Here is a 20123-nt window from a genome sequence, read left to right on the forward strand (position 1 = left end):
AACATGTAGAGATCTTGGCAAATATTAAGCCCAAGATTCCTATGGTTTTACACATTAATAAATCAGGGCTCACATTTTTTCTTTATTTAGACTACAAGACATACTCACACCAATATTGGCTGCCTACGGAGAATTGAATTCTTAACATTAAAAAAAAGAAAACACGGTGTGGCCCATCTGTAGATACTGCAAGCCTGAGCGCTAAGATAAACTCTGTTTCTGTTTCCTTTAAATAATGGTGAGTATTAGTTCTAGCTACATAGAACTACCACAATGCACTCAACAAAAATCTGTGAAGTTCTGAACTGTATGAAAAGAGCAAATATCAAATATATAAAAGCACATAATGGATGCTGGCTGTTACTTAACATTATAAGTATGTCAACATGATAGAGCACCTGTCGCAAGGAAGGGGCATTGGGTTTTATTTATTGAAAATATTACTTTTTTAAATGTGTTCTAAAACAAAATAAAAGTTTTATTCAGACTCAGCAGAGAGGTCTCGTTGTAGTGTGCCCAGGACTAGACAGCATACGTGGGCAGTGTTATTGTACCTCTGCAATTAAAACTCGCTAAGTTGTATGCAAAATGTTGTGTGCATGTGTTTGTTTGATTTTCTCTAGTACATATCTTTGTCATTCTAGTCACACAAGTTTTTTGATCAGCATTTGATCAATCTTGCCTGCTAGATAACAAAACAATGTAGATAAATGTTATATACAAAGACCTGCGAGCTCTCTACGTCTCTACGGGAACTGGAGCTATACAATATACTGGTCATTTGACACTGTTTAACGTGTTCATGAGGTTGCTCTGCTATGCTAATGACAGAGCTCAGTGTTTATGTATTTTCTGTATGTCATGTGGTTCTTTACATAGTGCAGTAAGTATTTACATTTTTTCCATACTACAAGCGGTTCCATGCACGGTGCATTGGACATAAACATTTTTACACTAAGAATATTCCATTAATCACACCATACAGATAAAATACCAGGCATCATGGGAGATTAGTTCATCAAATGATGTATTGTCCTCTGTTTTCCCATCCCTAAACACTTTAATTTATTTGTCACCTTTACTTTACGTAAGCATTCAAGCACAAGCTATGTGCACATTAACTGTTAATAAGATCTACATTCTTCGTACTGTATTTATGTATCTTTCTTGTACAATACAGTATGTGCAGTTCCATGAACACTATTAGTAGGGTGTAAATTGTATGCAGTAAGTAATCACAATGTGAGCACAACAATCTGCTTCACGCTGTGTTTTTACACCAGATGGAACACATGGCGGGAACAGTTGTGTCCTGTCAGGAAGTGTCTAGGTGCAGATGTCCTCACAATATTCTCCCAGCAGTTACTGTACATTAATAACAGAGAGCAGCCTTGATACACTCCCTGCAGACTGGCTGCTAAACACTGTTCTTGTTACCAGATATATATCACTTATTGAACGAGATTCTTGTGTTGCATAAGGCATCGAAGTCCTGCCATCTCAATACTTTGTGTGACTTTAGATAGTATTCATGTATGCTTTACAATTGTTATGCATGTTTGGTGGTTATATGTTTATGTGTGTGCATGTACATACATTATATATATATATATATATATATATATATATTCCTTGTCCTTTTATAAAAAAGTGTGTGTGCATTTTATTTTTGTCATATTGGTGAACATTTCAGCAGTAATTAGTCGTGAGCCAAACAGTGTTTGTGCATAATAGTGGGGAAGGAATGATATCAAAAGACGCATATTTAACAATGGCCACATTTGCCACAACAAGTGGCTGCCATTCTTCCAAACAGCAAATTAATACTAATCTACTCCATAGTCTTCATTAATCCAGCATATGGCCACCATCATTATACCCAACAACTCTTTCCCTTTGCACAATTTAGATGATAGTTACATACCTAGGCTAGGAATAGGATTACATAGAGACAAGCCAATCATTGGCAGCAATATACTGCAGGTAAATAACCTCTTTGCCAGCTGCAATTTGCACTGATACCCACCAACTGCCAGCATGTTGCAGAAAGATACCACTGTTGCCAGCTATTTGTCACATAAATACCCCTCGAACTCTCAGTCATATCTTGCACAGAACTATACAACAATTGTCAGTTATATATTGCTCAAGCTTATCTGACCCCTATGCCCCAGATCTGTCTGGTGTCTCCACATCTCTCTCTAATTCAGGCCTATGAGTAGAGCTCATTGGTCCGGATTTGTGGAGGGACAGAAGATGTCAGAGCCGGTGCCCGTGAAGAGGGCGAAGATATCCGGCAGCGCTGTGCCCCTGGAGGGGCTGAAGAGGTCCCCGATGGTGCCCAGCTACAGGAAAGAAGAGAAGAAGAACTTACCCGTCCATCGATCCAGCGGCGGTGAGTATAACTTCTTTCTTGCAGGTCCTGTGCGCGGGGGAAGGATGAGCCAATCAGGGCTCATCTTTCCCCGCTGGCCAATCAGCGGCCGGATGCGCGAGCCAATCGCGGCTCGCGCCCGGCCATTCAAAAGATTGGCGCCGACGCGAGCCAATCAGCGCTCGCACCGGCGGATGACGTCACGCCGGCGACTATATAAGTCGCCGGGTGGCGCCATTTTGCCAGAAGTCCGTCGGCGGAGAAGAGAGAGGACGTCTCTGCAAGACGTCCAGCAAGAAGACCAGCGGCAGCGGCGGCAGGGGGCCCTTGTAAGGGCCGTGAGCTACCCTGCCGCCAGAAGACTCCAAGCAAGCCGCCGGAGCGGAGATCGCCGGCGGGGAGCCCTTGTCAGGGCTGAGAGCGCCCCCGCCCCAGCTGCAACTGGAGACCCAGCGCCGAAGCGGAGAAGAGGCGCCGCCGGCTGGAGGGTCTGGAAGACCCGGAGAAGAAAGGAAGAAGACGGCGTGTCAAGTTGAGTATCCTGCGCAGAGCAGGTAAGTATACTCAACGTTAAGTTCGGGCACTAGGCCCGTGGGCACATTCGGGCACAAGGCCCGTGGCACGTGAATTAGGGGCACAAGGCCCAGGGACCTGGGCACTAGGCCCCAACGTGGTAGTGGGCCAGTAGGCCATTAGTATCTATATAAAGGGGACAAGCCCCTGTTAGTTAGAGAGGGGGACTCAGAGCCCCAGGTGTACAAGGGCACAAGGCCCTTAGGTAGTTAGTGGCCTAGGGGCCATAGGAAGGCCAGAGGGCCTGGTTAGAGGCTGGTAGCCTGTAGGTTATTAAGGGCACAAGGCCCTCAGTTAGTTAGGGAGGCCACAGGCCTCAGGCAGGGGCTAGGACCCCTAGGTAGTAGGGCATAAGGCCCTAGTGGGTGGGCTCAGAGCCCTGAGGTAGAGAGGGGGCTGAGGCCCATTAATCAGAGCACAAGGCTCTGTGTGTAGCTGGGCAGAGACCCATGGTGTGTAGGGCATAAGGCCCTGGTGGTGTGTGGTAGAGGCGTGGGAGCCTCGTGAGAGTAGGCGCGGTCCTGTGTGAGGTGAGCACACGTGGTTAGGAGGTACGGTCGAGCGTAGGCTCCTGTGGTGCTGTAGCAACCTGCTGGTTGGCTAGCAGCGGTGTGTTCGGGTAAGTAGCGGGCAAGGTACTGTATACTGTATCTATTTATTCTGTCTGTGTGGCGAGTGTAGTTTACATTACAGTATTTTGGTGTGCTTTCTAACTGTGTCCAGGGGCAAGACGTCAGGCCCCCATTAAAGGTAGGCTCTTGTTTCCTGTGGTTTTCCTGTGCTAACCCGTGCTGTGGGGGATAAGTGTAAGTACCAGCATACACATAGTCAGGGGAGAACACATGTAGTTTCCCTGTCCCTTAGGTCCCCGGGGTCACACTGGTACCCAGAGGGGGTGGCTGAGTGAGTTGGTGGCAGTACAGCACACCTTGAGGCAGTTCCAGGGGCGGCCGTGGTTCTGATCAAGGGTCCTCAAGGCCGGTTCCGTGCAGGTGGACCTGTGGTTCCGGACGTAGGGACACGTGTGAGATACCCGAGTACAGGCAGTCGGGCGGTTCAGTTCGATCGGCTGTTCCGTGCGGCAGTCGGCCCGCGGGTTAGTGTGCTGTTTTACTGAGCCTCAGCCGGGCTTAAAGAACCCGTACTTAGGGCCTGTGTGTGACTCCATAGCAAGAAGGCAGCTTCTTGGTACGACCTGGGTGAGGGGGTTAGGAACCGCCCTCCGGTTTAGGCTGTGAACACCGGCTGGTGTTCCCCGTAGCGTGTAACTAGTAGTTCCGTTAGTGCACCACATTTAGTTAGTCCTAGTGTTTGACTTAGTTGCGTTGCCGACCATTAGAACGTTGTTAGGGTCGGGTCGCCGTTGTAGTTAGTCCAGTTTTGTGGGTGCCATCTTTAGTTCACGGAGAGAGTAGAGGGAGGCTGTGTGTTCTTGTCATCCGCAGGAGTCGGGAAGGTGCAGGAGAACCGGATCGGAAGTGGGAGTGTCCCGGTGAGTATCACGCTCGATTCCCCCTTTCGGTTAGGCCCTCACCGGCAGGTGTGTGAGGCACTTGAGGCGGGATTAGTCCTCGGATTAGTCTTGGCCTTCAGTGCCTGTAGTCCCCCGCTTCCTGGCAAGAACAAAGTGAGGAGGCGGCAAGGAGCTTGGACTGACTGTGCCCTTGTTCTTTGCCGTAGTCTCGGACAGCCCTTACCTGGTAGGCACGGCCGTAATCTCTGCCTCTATCTTAGAGGGACGTGATTGGAGGTGGCTGCGGATCTGCTGGGATCGGATCGCAGCTGGGAAATCAGAAGCGGACTGGAGGTGACCATCGTTTACAAGGTGAGTTATTTTCTGTTGCGTCTGTCCCTGTCTTTCCCCGCAGGGGGCGTTACATTTTGGCGTAGTCGGCAGGATCAACGATGGCTCATCGGGGGATCATTCCGCTGTACGAGGGATACAGCTGTGTCATCTCTCGTGACGAAGTGGCAGCGTTCACGAAGCAAATCCTGGAACGTTGTGAGACAAGGAAGAAGAAGAACAAAGGTACTAAACGGCAACCGGTGGAAGAAATGCTGTGCTGGAAGTGTGGGTTGCCTGGACACTTCGCATACCAGTGCCCAGTTGCCGAGGAGCTCTTTGATGAATGGGAGGACGAAGAAGTCTCCGATGAATGGGAAGACGTAGAAGTCTTCGAGTGGAAGGACGAGGAAGCCTTTCATCCATGGTCTCAAGAGAAGTCGGAATCTGGAGGGAAGGATCGGCAGAGCCTGCTGACTGTTGGATCGCAGGAGATCGTCTCGTCCAAGCAAGATTCGCGACAGGAATACCCGCGTCAGCCGGATGCTGGAGCCGGGGTATTGGAGACGTCGGATACGTCAGACGACTTGTCCGTGGCTGTGGAAGAGTTGGTCCCTGAAGACGAAGGGAGAACTGAGCAGACCCTCCACGGGGCAACGCTGTGTCCGGAGACATGTGAAGATGTCTGCCCGGTGGTACCTGAGAGGATGGAAGCCATCAGTACCCCGGAAGAGAGAGCTGCTGAAGAAGTACTGCCTGAAGAAGACTGTACTTTAGAGAGCGCAGCTGGAGAGTGGTGGATGTTGTCACCTTCTGAAGAAGCTTCCCGCACAACCGAGGAGGTATCGGACGGATGGGAGGTTCCGGCAGGTGCCGAGGAAGAGACTCCCTGGATACCGACTTCGGGCGAGGAAGTTGCCAGGATGGTGTGGATCCTGCGCGAGAGGGCTTTACCGCGAAGGACCCGGTGGACGCAAGTCAGGGATGCCGGTAAGCGACCCTTGGAGGTGGACGTAGAGGAGAAGACGTTGATTGTGGGGACCACAATGGAAAAAGGCGGCGGAAATGTGGAGGGACAGAAGATGTCAGAGCCGGTGCCCGTGAAGAGGGCGAAGATATCCGGCAGCGCTGTGCCCCTGGAGGGGCTGAAGAGGTCCCCGATGGTGCCCAGCTACAGGAAAGAAGAGAAGAAGAACTTACCCGTCCATCGATCCAGCGGCGGTGAGTATAACTTCTTTCTTGCAGGTCCTGTGCGCGGGGGAAGGATGAGCCAATCAGGGCTCATCTTTCCCCGCTGGCCAATCAGCGGCCGGATGCGCGAGCCAATCGCGGCTCGCGCCCGGCCATTCAAAAGATTGGCGCCGACGCGAGCCAATCAGCGCTCGCACCGGCGGATGACGTCACGCCGGCGACTATATAAGTCGCCGGGTGGCGCCATTTTGCCAGAAGTCCGTCGGCGGAGAAGAGAGAGGACGTCTCTGCAAGACGTCCAGCAAGAAGACCAGCGGCAGCGGCGGCAGGGGGCCCTTGTAAGGGCCGTGAGCTACCCTGCCGCCAGAAGACTCCAAGCAAGCCGCCGGAGCGGAGATCGCCGGCGGGGAGCCCTTGTCAGGGCTGAGAGCGCCCCCGCCCCAGCTGCAACTGGAGACCCAGCGCCGAAGCGGAGAAGAGGCGCCGCCGGCTGGAGGGTCTGGAAGACCCGGAGAAGAAAGGAAGAAGACGGCGTGTCAAGTTGAGTATCCTGCGCAGAGCAGGTAAGTATACTCAACGTTAAGTTCGGGCACTAGGCCCGTGGGCACATTCGGGCACAAGGCCCGTGGCACGTGAATTAGGGGCACAAGGCCCAGGGACCTGGGCACTAGGCCCCAACGTGGTAGTGGGCCAGTAGGCCATTAGTATCTATATAAAGGGGACAAGCCCCTGTTAGTTAGAGAGGGGGACTCAGAGCCCCAGGTGTACAAGGGCACAAGGCCCTTAGGTAGTTAGTGGCCTAGGGGCCATAGGAAGGCCAGAGGGCCTGGTTAGAGGCTGGTAGCCTGTAGGTTATTAAGGGCACAAGGCCCTCAGTTAGTTAGGGAGGCCACAGGCCTCAGGCAGGGGCTAGGACCCCTAGGTAGTAGGGCATAAGGCCCTAGTGGGTGGGCTCAGAGCCCTGAGGTAGAGAGGGGGCTGAGGCCCATTAATCAGAGCACAAGGCTCTGTGTGTAGCTGGGCAGAGACCCATGGTGTGTAGGGCATAAGGCCCTGGTGGTGTGTGGTAGAGGCGTGGGAGCCTCGTGAGAGTAGGCGCGGTCCTGTGTGAGGTGAGCACACGTGGTTAGGAGGTACGGTCGAGCGTAGGCTCCTGTGGTGCTGTAGCAACCTGCTGGTTGGCTAGCAGCGGTGTGTTCGGGTAAGTAGCGGGCAAGGTACTGTATACTGTATCTATTTATTCTGTCTGTGTGGCGAGTGTAGTTTACATTACAGTATTTTGGTGTGCTTTCTAACTGTGTCCAGGGGCAAGACGTCAGGCCCCCATTAAAGGTAGGCTCTTGTTTCCTGTGGTTTTCCTGTGCTAACCCGTGCTGTGGGGGATAAGTGTAAGTACCAGCATACACATAGTCAGGGGAGAACACATGTAGTTTCCCTGTCCCTTAGGTCCCCGGGGTCACACTGGTACCCAGAGGGGGTGGCTGAGTGAGTTGGTGGCAGTACAGCACACCTTGAGGCAGTTCCAGGGGCGGCCGTGGTTCTGATCAAGGGTCCTCAAGGCCGGTTCCGTGCAGGTGGACCTGTGGTTCCGGACGTAGGGACACGTGTGAGATACCCGAGTACAGGCAGTCGGGCGGTTCAGTTCGATCGGCTGTTCCGTGCGGCAGTCGGCCCGCGGGTTAGTGTGCTGTTTTACTGAGCCTCAGCCGGGCTTAAAGAACCCGTACTTAGGGCCTGTGTGTGACTCCATAGCAAGAAGGCAGCTTCTTGGTACGACCTGGGTGAGGGGGTTAGGAACCGCCCTCCGGTTTAGGCTGTGAACACCGGCTGGTGTTCCCCGTAGCGTGTAACTAGTAGTTCCGTTAGTGCACCACATTTAGTTAGTCCTAGTGTTTGACTTAGTTGCGTTGCCGACCATTAGAACGTTGTTAGGGTCGGGTCGCCGTTGTAGTTAGTCCAGTTTTGTGGGTGCCATCTTTAGTTCACGGAGAGAGTAGAGGGAGGCTGTGTGTTCTTGTCATCCGCAGGAGTCGGGAAGGTGCAGGAGAACCGGATCGGAAGTGGGAGTGTCCCGGTGAGTATCACGCTCGATTCCCCCTTTCGGTTAGGCCCTCACCGGCAGGTGTGTGAGGCACTTGAGGCGGGATTAGTCCTCGGATTAGTCTTGGCCTTCAGTGCCTGTAGTCCCCCGCGTCCTGGCAAGAACAAAGTGAGGAGGCGGCAAGGAGCTTGGACTGACTGTGCCCTTGTTCTTTGCCGTAGTCTCGGACAGCCCTTACCTGGTAGGCACGGCCGTAATCTCTGCCTCTATCTTAGAGGGACGTGATTGGAGGTGGCTGCGGATCTGCTGGGATCGGATCGCAGCTGGGAAATCAGAAGCGGACTGGAGGTGACCATCGTTTACAAGGTGAGTTATTTTCTGTTGCGTCTGTCCCTGTCTTTCCCCGCAGGGGGCGTTACAGATTGACCCCAAAACATGCAAGACAGTGTTGTGCAGGCTTCAGAACAGGGTCATTTAGACCTATGAGCGCTCATTTATCCGGATGACCGAGCCATGGTACAAGCCTACGCATGGAAGACTATATCAGCCAATATCAAAAGGCTCTGTAACCATTTAAGTTCTAGCATTGCTCTGGTTCTGTCCTGCATTTCACAAAAATGGTCCATGGGAACACTGGTCACACTGCAGCTTTGGGGCAATAAATGGTAGTTTTGGATTCCCAAAAGACCTAAATTTGCATCTCTATTAATGATCCAAAATCAGTGTTTGTCAACCATCAAGACAAAGACTATGTAAACAGAGCCATGGCACAAGTCAATATGCTTCGCAAGCGAGCCACACCATAATACAACCATTCACCTTTTAAAAAAAGGTCCATTTCTATTTTACTGCACAAGCAATGCTACAATAATTACCTTGTTATATTATTCATCGAAAAATAGCAGCAGCGATGCTATGAGGACATTTAAACCAACAGTAGTTTTACCGTTTCACGTACCTCACTCTCAGCTACAAACATTTTTCTTTTAGCACAAAATTCCCAGGCTGCAGCTGCTTCCATTATTTACAGTCTCATTACCCACCATTTATGGCTACTGCTTGCTACCCTTTACCTAACCTTCAGTCTAATCAGATCTGCAAGATTCTCCCCTGGGTGCAGAACAGGCTCACCACACTCTTCTCTGAGTCTGGTAACAGTATCGGTGTGCATTAATGTTATATTGCTGCAGCTGGGTGAATAAATTATGTATAAGTATTGTCTAACCAGGGAATGAAGAGAAATGTTTTCTTTTTCTTCAGCATGACCTAATGAGTCTTGCTGGAGAAGCAGCAGAGAACCCTTGTGTCCATGCTTTAATGGTTATAGTATGTCAGGACTGTTTAAACGTTATGATTTAGAGATGTGAAAGTAGTTTTAGAAACATGAATAAATACCAAATACTATATACTACTCATATGTGATATCAACCATTTTTACTTTATTAGCTCTTTATGTTTTTATCTGTCACATTCTTGCCTATTCTTCCCTAATCCTAGTGGAATTTCATGCAGAGAAGGCAGAGACAGATTCAGTGGGCTTTCTAGTCATTTAAACAAGAAAGGGGCTTCTATTACAGACAATTTGGTGAAGGTAATTAAAATGAATGTGTTAAAGTTCATTTATGTTTTTAAACCCAATTCAGTTGTAGCAGTACATTGTAAGTTTTTTGTTGGGTGGGCTGGATGTGCAGTCATGGCCAAAAATATTGGCACCCTTTGCACTTTTTTTCAAATAACTCACAATTTCCTCTAAACATAAATTGAAATTGACAACAGTATTTGGTCTTTTAATATTAAAGATCCTGCTTTTTATTCTGAATTTAATAATGTATATCTTTTTAAATCAGTGAACGAAAATAAATAACATTGACACAATTATTTATACCCTAGTCTTAATATTTGGTCAAAATAACTGCAATCAGCCTATACCCATGGATGATCTTCTGCTGGCAGTTTGGTCCACTCCTCTTGTGCAAACTGCTGAAGGTTGCTTTCTGCCAACTGCTGTTTTCAGATCTCTCCACAGGTGTTCTATGGGATTTAGATGTGGACTCATTGTTGGCCACTTCAGAACAGTTCAAGTTTCTTGTGCCTGATTCATTAAGGATCTTAACTTGAGAAACTTCTTATTTCAGTCTTCTGGACAAAACCATGTTACAATGCAAGAGGTGCAAATTAGCATTCTGTTTTGCACATAAGTTAAATACTGACTGTTTTTTCATGTAGCACACAAATATCAACTTTAAATTTCAGTGTACAAATAAGCTATCAAGTATTTGTGTGCTACATGAAAAACAGTCAGTATTTAACTTATGTGCAAAACAAAATACTAATTTGCACCCCTTGCATTGTAACATGGTTTTGTCCAGAAGACTGAAATAAGAAGTTTCTCAAGTTAAGATCCTTAATGAATCAGGCCCCTTGTCTTGAACCATTCCTGGGGTGCTCTTTGAAGTGTGTTCGGGGACATTGCCCTATTGGAAGACCCATGACCTTCGATGGAAATCCAGCTTTTGACACTGGGTTTAACATTGCACTTCAAAGTGGCTTGGTAATCTCCAGATTTCATGATGCCATACTGGCAAGACACCCAGTGCCAGATGCTGCACAGCAACACCAAACCACCACTGAACCTCATCTATGTTTGACTGTAGGTGTTCCTTTCTTTGAAAGCTTCATTTTGCTTTTTAAAAACATAGGAATGGTGAGCTTTACCAAAACCTCTAATTTGGTCCCATTTGTCCACAGGGCATTCTCCCAGAAGGAATTTGTCTTGTTCGGGTATGTTTTGATAAACTCCAGGCAGACTTTCTATTGTCTCTCTCAGCAGTGAGGCCATCCTAGGTCTCCAACCATACAACCTTCTTTCACTGATTTGGTGACGGATGCTGCTAATTGAAACTGTCATACCTAGTTCTCGTTTCTGTATGGTAAAAACAGGAACATCAAGGTCTCTGGAGATTGATTTGTAGCCTTGAGATTGTCCATGCTTGGCTACAATATTCTGTTTGACCACCTCTGGCTTTCACTTCTCAATGCTCATTGCAGTACACACAGTGAGACAAAAGAGTAGAATGAGCCTTTTTCTCTATTTAAGCCCATTTAAAGAGTGATTGTTATATTGCAGGCACCTGCTACCCACAACGGGGAAGTCCAGTTCCAAAGTGAAGGAGAATCAGCTGCTTGAAATGGTTTATAACTACTTCTAAAAGATGCCAACAATTTTGTTCGGCCAATTTAAGGATTTCCGTGTTGCATAAAATAAAACTTATATTTTTGTTCAGATTTTTGTGTTTTCTTACTGCTGCCAACCAAAGGAATATATATGTGAATACCAAAATATTTTTTGGTCATAATTTTTCTGTAAGAAATGTTGCATTATTAGAAAAATGTGCAAGGGGACCTATATTTGACCACGACTGTCTGTACCTAATAATTTGAAAATCCATCTACTAAGGTTTGGTACTTTTGACTGGACCCAATTGTGATCTATCAATGATTGTAAACTCCTGCTGGGTGATTTATGATGTATGAAGTCCAGTGATTCCAAACATTGTTATAAAAGCTCATCACAGATTTTGCAGTTGTGAGCCAACCTGTGTCTTGTCCTGTGTTTCAATTAAGTAGATCATCAAACCCATACCTCACATTTTTCACACTTCTAAAATTGGGACATTTTAGGTTACCTTCAACCAAATGTGCTAATTGGTCCTAATGGAATTTCCTACATATACTGAACAGCTGATCCTATCCAATTTAGTCACCCCTGTGTGTGGCAAATTGGACACATGACCATCATTAAGCACTTAGCAGATTTAGGTCACAAGCATTTAATAGTGGGGTTGTTCTCTCACTCATTTGCCACAATTTCATCACATGATCTCAGACTAGTCTGGCATAACAACATTCGTGCATTTACCCCTAAATGACACAATGGCAGTTAGTTACAGCTCCATATAACTATTGCCATTAACTGTGTAAAAAACAAGACAGTTTCAGGCTCATTCTGCAAGTGATACTAAAGATTACAGAACTACAAACAATCATAAAACCTTAAGGTATGATTCATTCTAGAACCCCCCATTACTAATCACTGCCAGAACTCTCAGAAACCCTAGTCAGATACCAAAATAATAAAAACCAGTATTTTCTTATGATGGTAAATGTGGGAAATGAGAGGGCAGGGTAGTTCAAATTCTGTACTTAACCATATTTATTATCTTCTACCCAACTTTGTTCATTTTGGTACTGAGGAGGTTGTGAGAAAATCTGGACTTTGGTCCTCGCTACCAGTACTTGAATATATATTCTAAAGTATATCACTAATTAAGCATTTATAGCAATCAAAATAATTCATCCACTTTTGCGAATATTTGCCGTCAAGCTGATCTGTTATTAAAATGTGTACTGGTGAGAGCATATGAGCTATGGGCTTATGCAAAAGCAGATTATTTAACAGCATTCTAAAGAAGTCATTTATAATTTAAGTATTAGCAATAGAAATACAGAAATACACCTGGAAAAGAGAAGATCATGGAGATTTGTCTGCTTATGATAGCAAAAAAATGCGTTGTTGTAATGTGCGAGCTCATTGTCTGGACCAATAAATTATCATTCAATAATAGGCTGTCAGGATTAATAATGTATCTGAGTTGTCAAATTATAGTAGTAAAAAAATATATAAATAGCAGATGTCTTTTACAATTGGACAATCCCTTTAAGTTTATACTTTATATCAGTGGTTGCCAAACTTTTGCAGTTCGCGGCACCCTTAGAGTCTCCATAATTTTTTTAAGGACCCCTCCAAAATAATTACCGAGCAGTCCTGTTTTAGAAGTAGTTGGGTCAAAAAATTGTAATAAGTATTTAGGTCAGGACAGAAATGCTTATTTAGTTGTATGCAAAAATGCCCCCTCTGCATCCAGACACTATGCCCCCACTGCATCCACACACTCTGCCCACTCTGCTCTCTCACGCTATTCCCCCTCCTCTGCCACGCTGTCCCCCCTCCTGTCACGCTGTCCCAGCTCCTCTGCCCTCTCATGCTGTCCCCCTCCTCTGCCCTCTGTCTCAGCTCCTCTGCCACGCAGTCCCCCTCCTCTGCCCTCTTCCACGCTGTCCCAGCTTCTCTGCCCTCTGTCACGCTGTCCCAGCTCCTCTGCCCTCTGTCCCTCTCCTCTGCCCTCTCTCACTGTCACGCTGACACTCTCCTCTGTCCCTCTCCTGTCACTCTCCTCTGTCCCCCTCCTGTCACGCTGTCACTCTCCTCTGTCCCCCTCCTGTCACTCTCCTCTGTCCCCCTGTCACACTCCTCTGTCCCCCTGCTGTCATGCTCCTCTGTCCCCCTGTCACACTCCTCTGTTCCCCTGCTGTCACTCTCCTCTGTCCCCCTGCTGTCACGCTGTCACTCCTCTGTCCCCCTGCTGTCACTCTCCTCTGTCCCTCTCCTGTCACTCTCATCTGTCCCCCTGCTGTCACTCTCCTGTCACTCTCCTCTGTCCCTCTCCTGTCACGCTGCCACTCTCCTCTGCCCTCTCTCTTTGCTCCCTCTGCTGCGCGCCAGCCATAAAAAAACTAAACAGAAACACTTACCAATCCGCGCGGCGCCCCGACCCAGCATCACAGCTGCGTGAGAGAGGAGGATGCTGGGTCCCGGCGCCGCGCGGATTGGTAAGTGTTTCTGTTTGGTTTTTTTATGGCTGGCCCGCGGCACCCCTGAGACAGCGCCACGGCACCCCTGGGAGCCGCGGCGCACAGTTTGGGAATCGCCGCTTTATATGCTTAATTCACCTATGAGACTTTTTTAAAATGTTGTATTTAGGCCTACTGAAAATTTTGATCTATGACATATATCTGATATTGTGATTGAACGCATCATTGTTCAGGATCTCAAGGTCGGCTCCTTTGACCTTGACCTCACCTGTGCCATCTTCCAGTTGTCCAAAGTTACAGATCCGGCTGATATTGTACATCCAGCTATGCATTTCCTCCTCCGTTCTGGCCACAAGGTAGAATGTACGGAAAGCAGTTTTCACAATAAATACAAAGCTGTTCTGGAATTCCTTCTTTATCAGGTTGACACCAATGTATTTCTGCACTTCACATTCATTTAGGTCTATTACTCTGATGGGTTTTTTCGAGTGGTTATTCTTGTAATATTCTAACACGTCTGGGTTTCCACTCATCCTTCCCCGTCGTAGTACAAACCAGCGCTTCCGCCATACCTGAGGAAAGCGACAGACGTTAGTTTGTTTGCGAAAAAGAAAAAGGCATCAACAGACAAATAAACTAAATCATAAATTTGCTTCATGGGAAAATAAATTTTGGATACAATCAACTCATGTCAGCCACAAATTTGCTTTCATAACTCATTTGCACTAGATCAGTCAAAATGTTAATGTGATTGCTATAGGTTTTGTCACATTTATTGAACTTAAGGCAATAGTTCATCAAAAATTTCTTACAATCCAGACATTTCAAGAGTTCCAAAAACTCCCAGATCTCAGGTAGAGATGAGTAAAGAAACACCAAAACTTGATGTAAATCAAATTTTTCTGCAAAATAGAATGTTTTACAGAGGTGTGACATTCAGGTATTCCAGTAGAAAATGGTTTATAAACAATGAAACAAAATTGGAACTCAAAGATTGTATTTATAGATTTCCGATTTCACAGACTATCATCTACAAATAAGGCTGGAAAGAAAATGATTCATTCAACTGTAAGGTGTTTTGGGGGCAAGACAAAACATAGTGAGAAGTCTACACGGAACATTTAAACCCAAATTGCGCTGTGAGAAAGAAACGTAAAAAACATACAATATTTTCCCACCAAATGAAAAATGATGTGAATATTTCACGGAACAATTTTAAAAAATGTCTCTTCACTTCCTGCCAATCGAGTCAGGGGACAATTACAAAACCAGAGCCGTAACTTAGAATTCTAGCGCCTGGGGTGAGAAAGACAAATGCCGCCCCCCTAGACCTCAATTTTAACCAAATGTACCTAAAATATTCCTAAATTGCACCCCCCCTTCAGTGTTGCGCCCTGGGCGGTCGCCCCTTTCGCACAGCCCTAGTTACGGCCCTGACAAAAAACATACAACTTTTAAAATGTTCTACCCTGATTGAGCATTGGAAGTGGAGCAGCCAAGCTGGATTAAAATGCACACTTATAGTAAAACCTCCCACATTAGATTTGCCCCTTGTACTGGTAAACTACACAATAACTTATTTACAGAGTTAAGCAGCACTGGTATGTTGTCACTTCTCTTTTTATCTATTACAGCCTGTCACTGATCATACACAGAACGAGAGTAACAATAAATAATGCAACTGTAAAACCCTTAACAATAAACAAAAATTTGACTGTTATATGTAAAAAAAAATAAAACAGTTTTTAGATAAGTAAATCTTTATTTGTTTGTACATCTAAGACATATGGTGTGTGTATGACCAGTTACAACATGATGTAAAAATGTATGCAACTGAAATTCTTTTTTTTTTTTTTTAAGATGAACCCAAATTAAGAGGGTGACTTACAAACACGCTGTAGAAATATATGCCAATGCAATGCTGCAGAAAAGAAGCCAATCAGCTTTAAGCTTTGATCAAAGCATATTTGATTTGCGATAAAATTAATGTCCATGTGAACAAGGCCTTAGACTAACGTCAGCTGTAACCCCTTCCTAGAATCTGCAACCTGAGAATTCTCTGAGAACTGGAAACCAGTCAGATATATTTCTAATTCTGAATGTTACAGTAGACATAAATTAGCAGTTATTGCTGCTCAGAAAAAACAGAAAAAGTTCTTAGGAAGCTCACAAATGTAAGATTTTGGATTAATATTTTCACAATGACTGATCACAACCAGAAACCTCTAAATCTTAATTAAACAAATTGTGCAATCGAAAACATATTTATTAGTCTGTTCCTATACCAATCCCCATGAAAGTCTAAAAATAAATGAAACTGAAACCCACCAAGCACACAGCAAAGAGTAAAAAACAATGCCCAAAATAGAAATGGATATGTAAAGCAAAATTACTAAGGGGAACCTAAAAAAATGATTTCCCAGAAATATTATGTGAAAAAGGGGAAGTAGAAATTAATGAGTTACCAGATGATATAGCGAACAAACAGAAAGCCCACTACTTCCACTAAAATAAAATGTGTGATAAGACAGTTATAAAATCCATGATGTTCCTTGGAAATTAAACAGGCAAACATGAAACAGATCAGTTCAGACAAAAATAAAACCATTGCCAATTACACAGACTGTGTAGTGTTATGCTGCTAGTGCATAAAAGACAGAGCACGTTCAAAACATGAACATTAAATGACATTTATATTGTATACGTCATTTATAAAGTCCGTAAGGATAATGCTGACAATATGTGGATAATGTCTAAATTATTTCAGCATACTTGGATAACTGGCGTGAGACATAGTAACAATCATTTATAAAAGAGGATATGGGGAACATAAAAATGTTGCATCTTCCGATAGAAGGAGCTGGCCAGATTGGGGCTCTCCGTGTTGAACGTGGGCTAGGAGTACTTGTGCACCCAATATTGCTCCCACTTGTAATAATGAGATTTTGTTCTGCAAGACATTTAAATAACATTCAAGTGATGGAGAATGTTCATTTACCAGAGTGTTCCCTGGTTACACCAAAGAGCATCATCCTTGGAGGTAGTGACATATGTAATAAAGACCGTCCTTATGACCCTTCATGCTTAATTTAAGACAAATAAAGGAACATTTTAGGATAAAAAAAATTAAGAAATTAAAGACCATGTACAGACTGAAGACACTGACATAATGGAAGTGGTAATAAGCAGGACTTTAATGTGATTTGTGTCTCCCTTTACCCTACACATTTCCAAAAGATGCACATTTGTATTTGCAAGCTGGGTGATTACACTTAAATGCATTGCAGGAGTGTATTACGCAGGTTCCTAAATGAGGCCCAGTGGGTTTATTTTCAGCTGCTTCTAAATTCAGTAAGTCCTAGGTTTTAGGCTGGGGTGAGGATTAATTCATGTAACACAGTCTTTTCTGGTTAAACAAAAGGGGTGATACAAATATAAACATACCAATATAAACATAATTTGTACTGCTGTTAGAATAACCAAACTGGATACTCTTAAGATATGCACATTTTTTACATTTATTCACAATTTAAAAAACAAACAAAAAACAATATATTTTGGCCAATGGAAGTTCTTTTCCTAACTTTTGAATCTGCTTATTTGTGTTGAATATTGATATGATAAATTGGCTATACTCTGTGTACGTCACACAACGCTACACTCTCAATGCTCAGTTTGCTCTGGCTATATTTTTATTTAAAGTTACCGTTTTCCATTTTGACACTTCATGTTGTTCTCGTCACTAGTTATTGTAGCTTTGTTACAACTAAAAACTTGTCACACTGTAAGAACATTTCCCTTTACCTTGCCTTTGGCAGATTTATGGTCACACAAATGATTAATGTCATATATATATGCGGGTCCAGTCAATTACACATATCACTACTCCTTGCTGTTAGAGGATCCTGCTACTTATACTATCTAACTCTCTGGGTACATTTATTAAAGCACTTTGCCCAATACATCAATGCATCAAAGGATTACCACCAGTACTAACAGATATCTTTTATCACTGATTTGAATATTAGCCTATTAACACATATTGCAGTGGCACCTGTACCACCATGATGCCTCATAATTGCCAACTCTTCCTGGAATGTCTGGAAGACTCCCGAATTCCGGGTAGGTCTCCTCGGCTCCCACATCTGGCCACTTCCTAGTGAAGTGGGCAGGATTAGAGCTGCCATGACGCGATTCTCAGGTAGGTGTTTGCATAATTACACCACAGGGCAGGGCCAAAATTATAATATTCACCAAGCCACTCCCCCTTCTCTGCACACACACACACACACACACACACACACACACACACACACACCATTCCCTCTGGGAGCCTTTAAACAATTCGGCAAGTATGTGATACCTGTTCTGTTACTGATACCTCAGGGTGGCATAACAGAACAAGACCATTAAAAATGCTTTATTATTTGAATACAGCAGTTTTTAATGCATAAGAGGTTTTAACATTTTTTTTTAAATAAATAAAATAAATAAATTTAACTGATTACTTTTTCATTAAGTGGAAGTGAAATCACAAATCCGGGATTTCAGTTCCACTACACAACTACACATCTACAAGCCTGCAAACCGACTCATGCATGTGTGTAACTACTGAGAAACATTCCTGGATAGTATTCTCTCTCTTTTTTTTTACATAAATTGTGGTGATAGAGGATATTTTATATCTTACTTACGCCACAAAAAGGCTCGTTAATAATAAATAGGTTCCTCAGTCTGGTTTCCTGCTTGCCTTAATTAAGCAGGTCACGTTCTCCCACAATACCGGCACTAATCTCCTGAAAGGTTCTGTGTAGCCAGGAGCCTTGTAATGATCTGGCAGGATACAGGTTGTCCTATCCTTGAAAACTTAAAAACTGGGGACACGGAGGAGTAGGAAATTAACAATCGTTACAACCAGTGCTCGATGTGGGCCGGTATATGTTGATATGCCATACTGTCACTTCAGTGTAAAACTACAAAATTCCATTTACTTATATTTTCCATACCGCCACCTCTAAATTTCCACTTTGACCACTGGAAACAACAATGGGCCTCATGTAGAGTTGGATGCAATTTAGTTCTAACACGCAGATGGAAATTGCATCCCAAATAAAGACATCTTAAGCTGGGTACACACTACACTGTTTTCGTCCAATAATCGGCTCAAACAGCCGACATACGACCGCTCGTTCAAAAGTCGGGTCAGTGTGTCCAGTTACACGATGGTCGAAAGTCTGCCTCATTTGGTTGGTCGTACAGTTTAATATTTTCGTTCCAATCTCGTTTCCGCTGTGTAGTGTGTATAAACTTCCGACCGATCCACAACAGTGAGTATGAAATTACAGTCATTGCTCACGACAACATAGCTGTAAAAAGTCGCTAACTGGACGTCCGCTCTTCCCTTTATCGTCCTAAACAAGGCTAGTGTGTATGCAGTCCATGGACTGAGCAATCGGACCATCGATCGCATGTAAAATCGCTCGGCATAAAAAGTTGGTCGAAATTTCTGTAGTGTGTACCCAGCTTTACACGGGTATGTTAAGCCAGATGCATCTAAGCTGATGGTCATTACCATCAGTGACTGAACACCCGCAAGTTTCCTGTCTCCTGACAGGCGCATAAGCTTCTGAGTCTTATTCTACATAGCTCACATTTGCTCCAACACACCCTTACATGCTCTCCCCGTTCACCTTTTGCGCCTCTTCAATGGTAAGGGGCCAAAAGCGACCATATATGCATGATGCGACTCAGTCTACATATGGCCGTAATCAGAACTTCTGGGCATGTCCACAAAGCAGAAGTAAAACAGAGTGTTCTACAATGAAATGCTATTTACGTCCAACTATATATGAGCCCCAAATGTTTTCTGATCCTAGTTAAATGCACCTCAATGAGGCTCACAATTTTTCAAAGCAGTAAACATCCAAGTGATACTTAACTCTATAGAAAAACTGGCACGACCTTGGAAACAAGTGTGCCATAGGGGAACCTTGCTAAAATATCTAGATTTTAAACGGTAAAATAATTAAATACATTGTACAGAATCAGAGAACCAGAAAGGCAATGTTTAGATGTAGAGTCCCATACTACAAAACATCACTTACTTAGCAACTAGCCATCCCTTGATTGTGACAGATAATGCAATGTGAGTGCCAGCAGCTGAATTAGCAATAAAACGGCCACGTTGACGATTGCTTATGCTGTTACATCACAACTTGTAGCACTTCAGTCATAAATGCCACGTGTGCAATCCCAGTCTCTAACGGTTCCTGTGTTGCTTAAGGTGAATCTGTTGTGGCTGCAGCTGCATTGTAGACTTATATTTATCAGAACGTAGTTTATGGACTCACTAGGTACCAGTGATTCCTGAATATTATCTTTCCAATGTTACTGGTGCCTAGCAAATTGATAGGCTCCATAATGGTTCAGCCTACAAGTGGATGATTGCATTATGTGTAGGTGACAGACTGACTGTAGCACAGGTGGAACTAGCGAGCTGTGGCCCCTGG

At 44.8% G+C, this 20123-nt stretch overlaps 1 protein-coding gene across 1 annotated transcript in view; it reads right to left on the reverse strand.

Moving 5' to 3' along the window:
* The window catches only part of GAB3 (GRB2 associated binding protein 3), a 97002-nt gene that overhangs the window by 28210 nt on the left and 48669 nt on the right, over positions 1-20123 (reverse strand). Inside the window, exon 2 of the mRNA XM_075184358.1 lies at positions 13883-14186. Within this exon, the coding sequence (XP_075040459.1) occupies positions 13883-14186 (304 nt within the window). The remainder of the gene's footprint in view (positions 1-13882; positions 14187-20123) is intronic.

The sequence above is a fragment of the Mixophyes fleayi genome, chromosome 9 (assembly GCF_038048845.1).
Source record: "Mixophyes fleayi isolate aMixFle1 chromosome 9, aMixFle1.hap1, whole genome shotgun sequence".
In the NCBI taxonomy this organism is placed as follows: Eukaryota; Metazoa; Chordata; class Amphibia; order Anura; family Limnodynastidae; genus Mixophyes; species Mixophyes fleayi.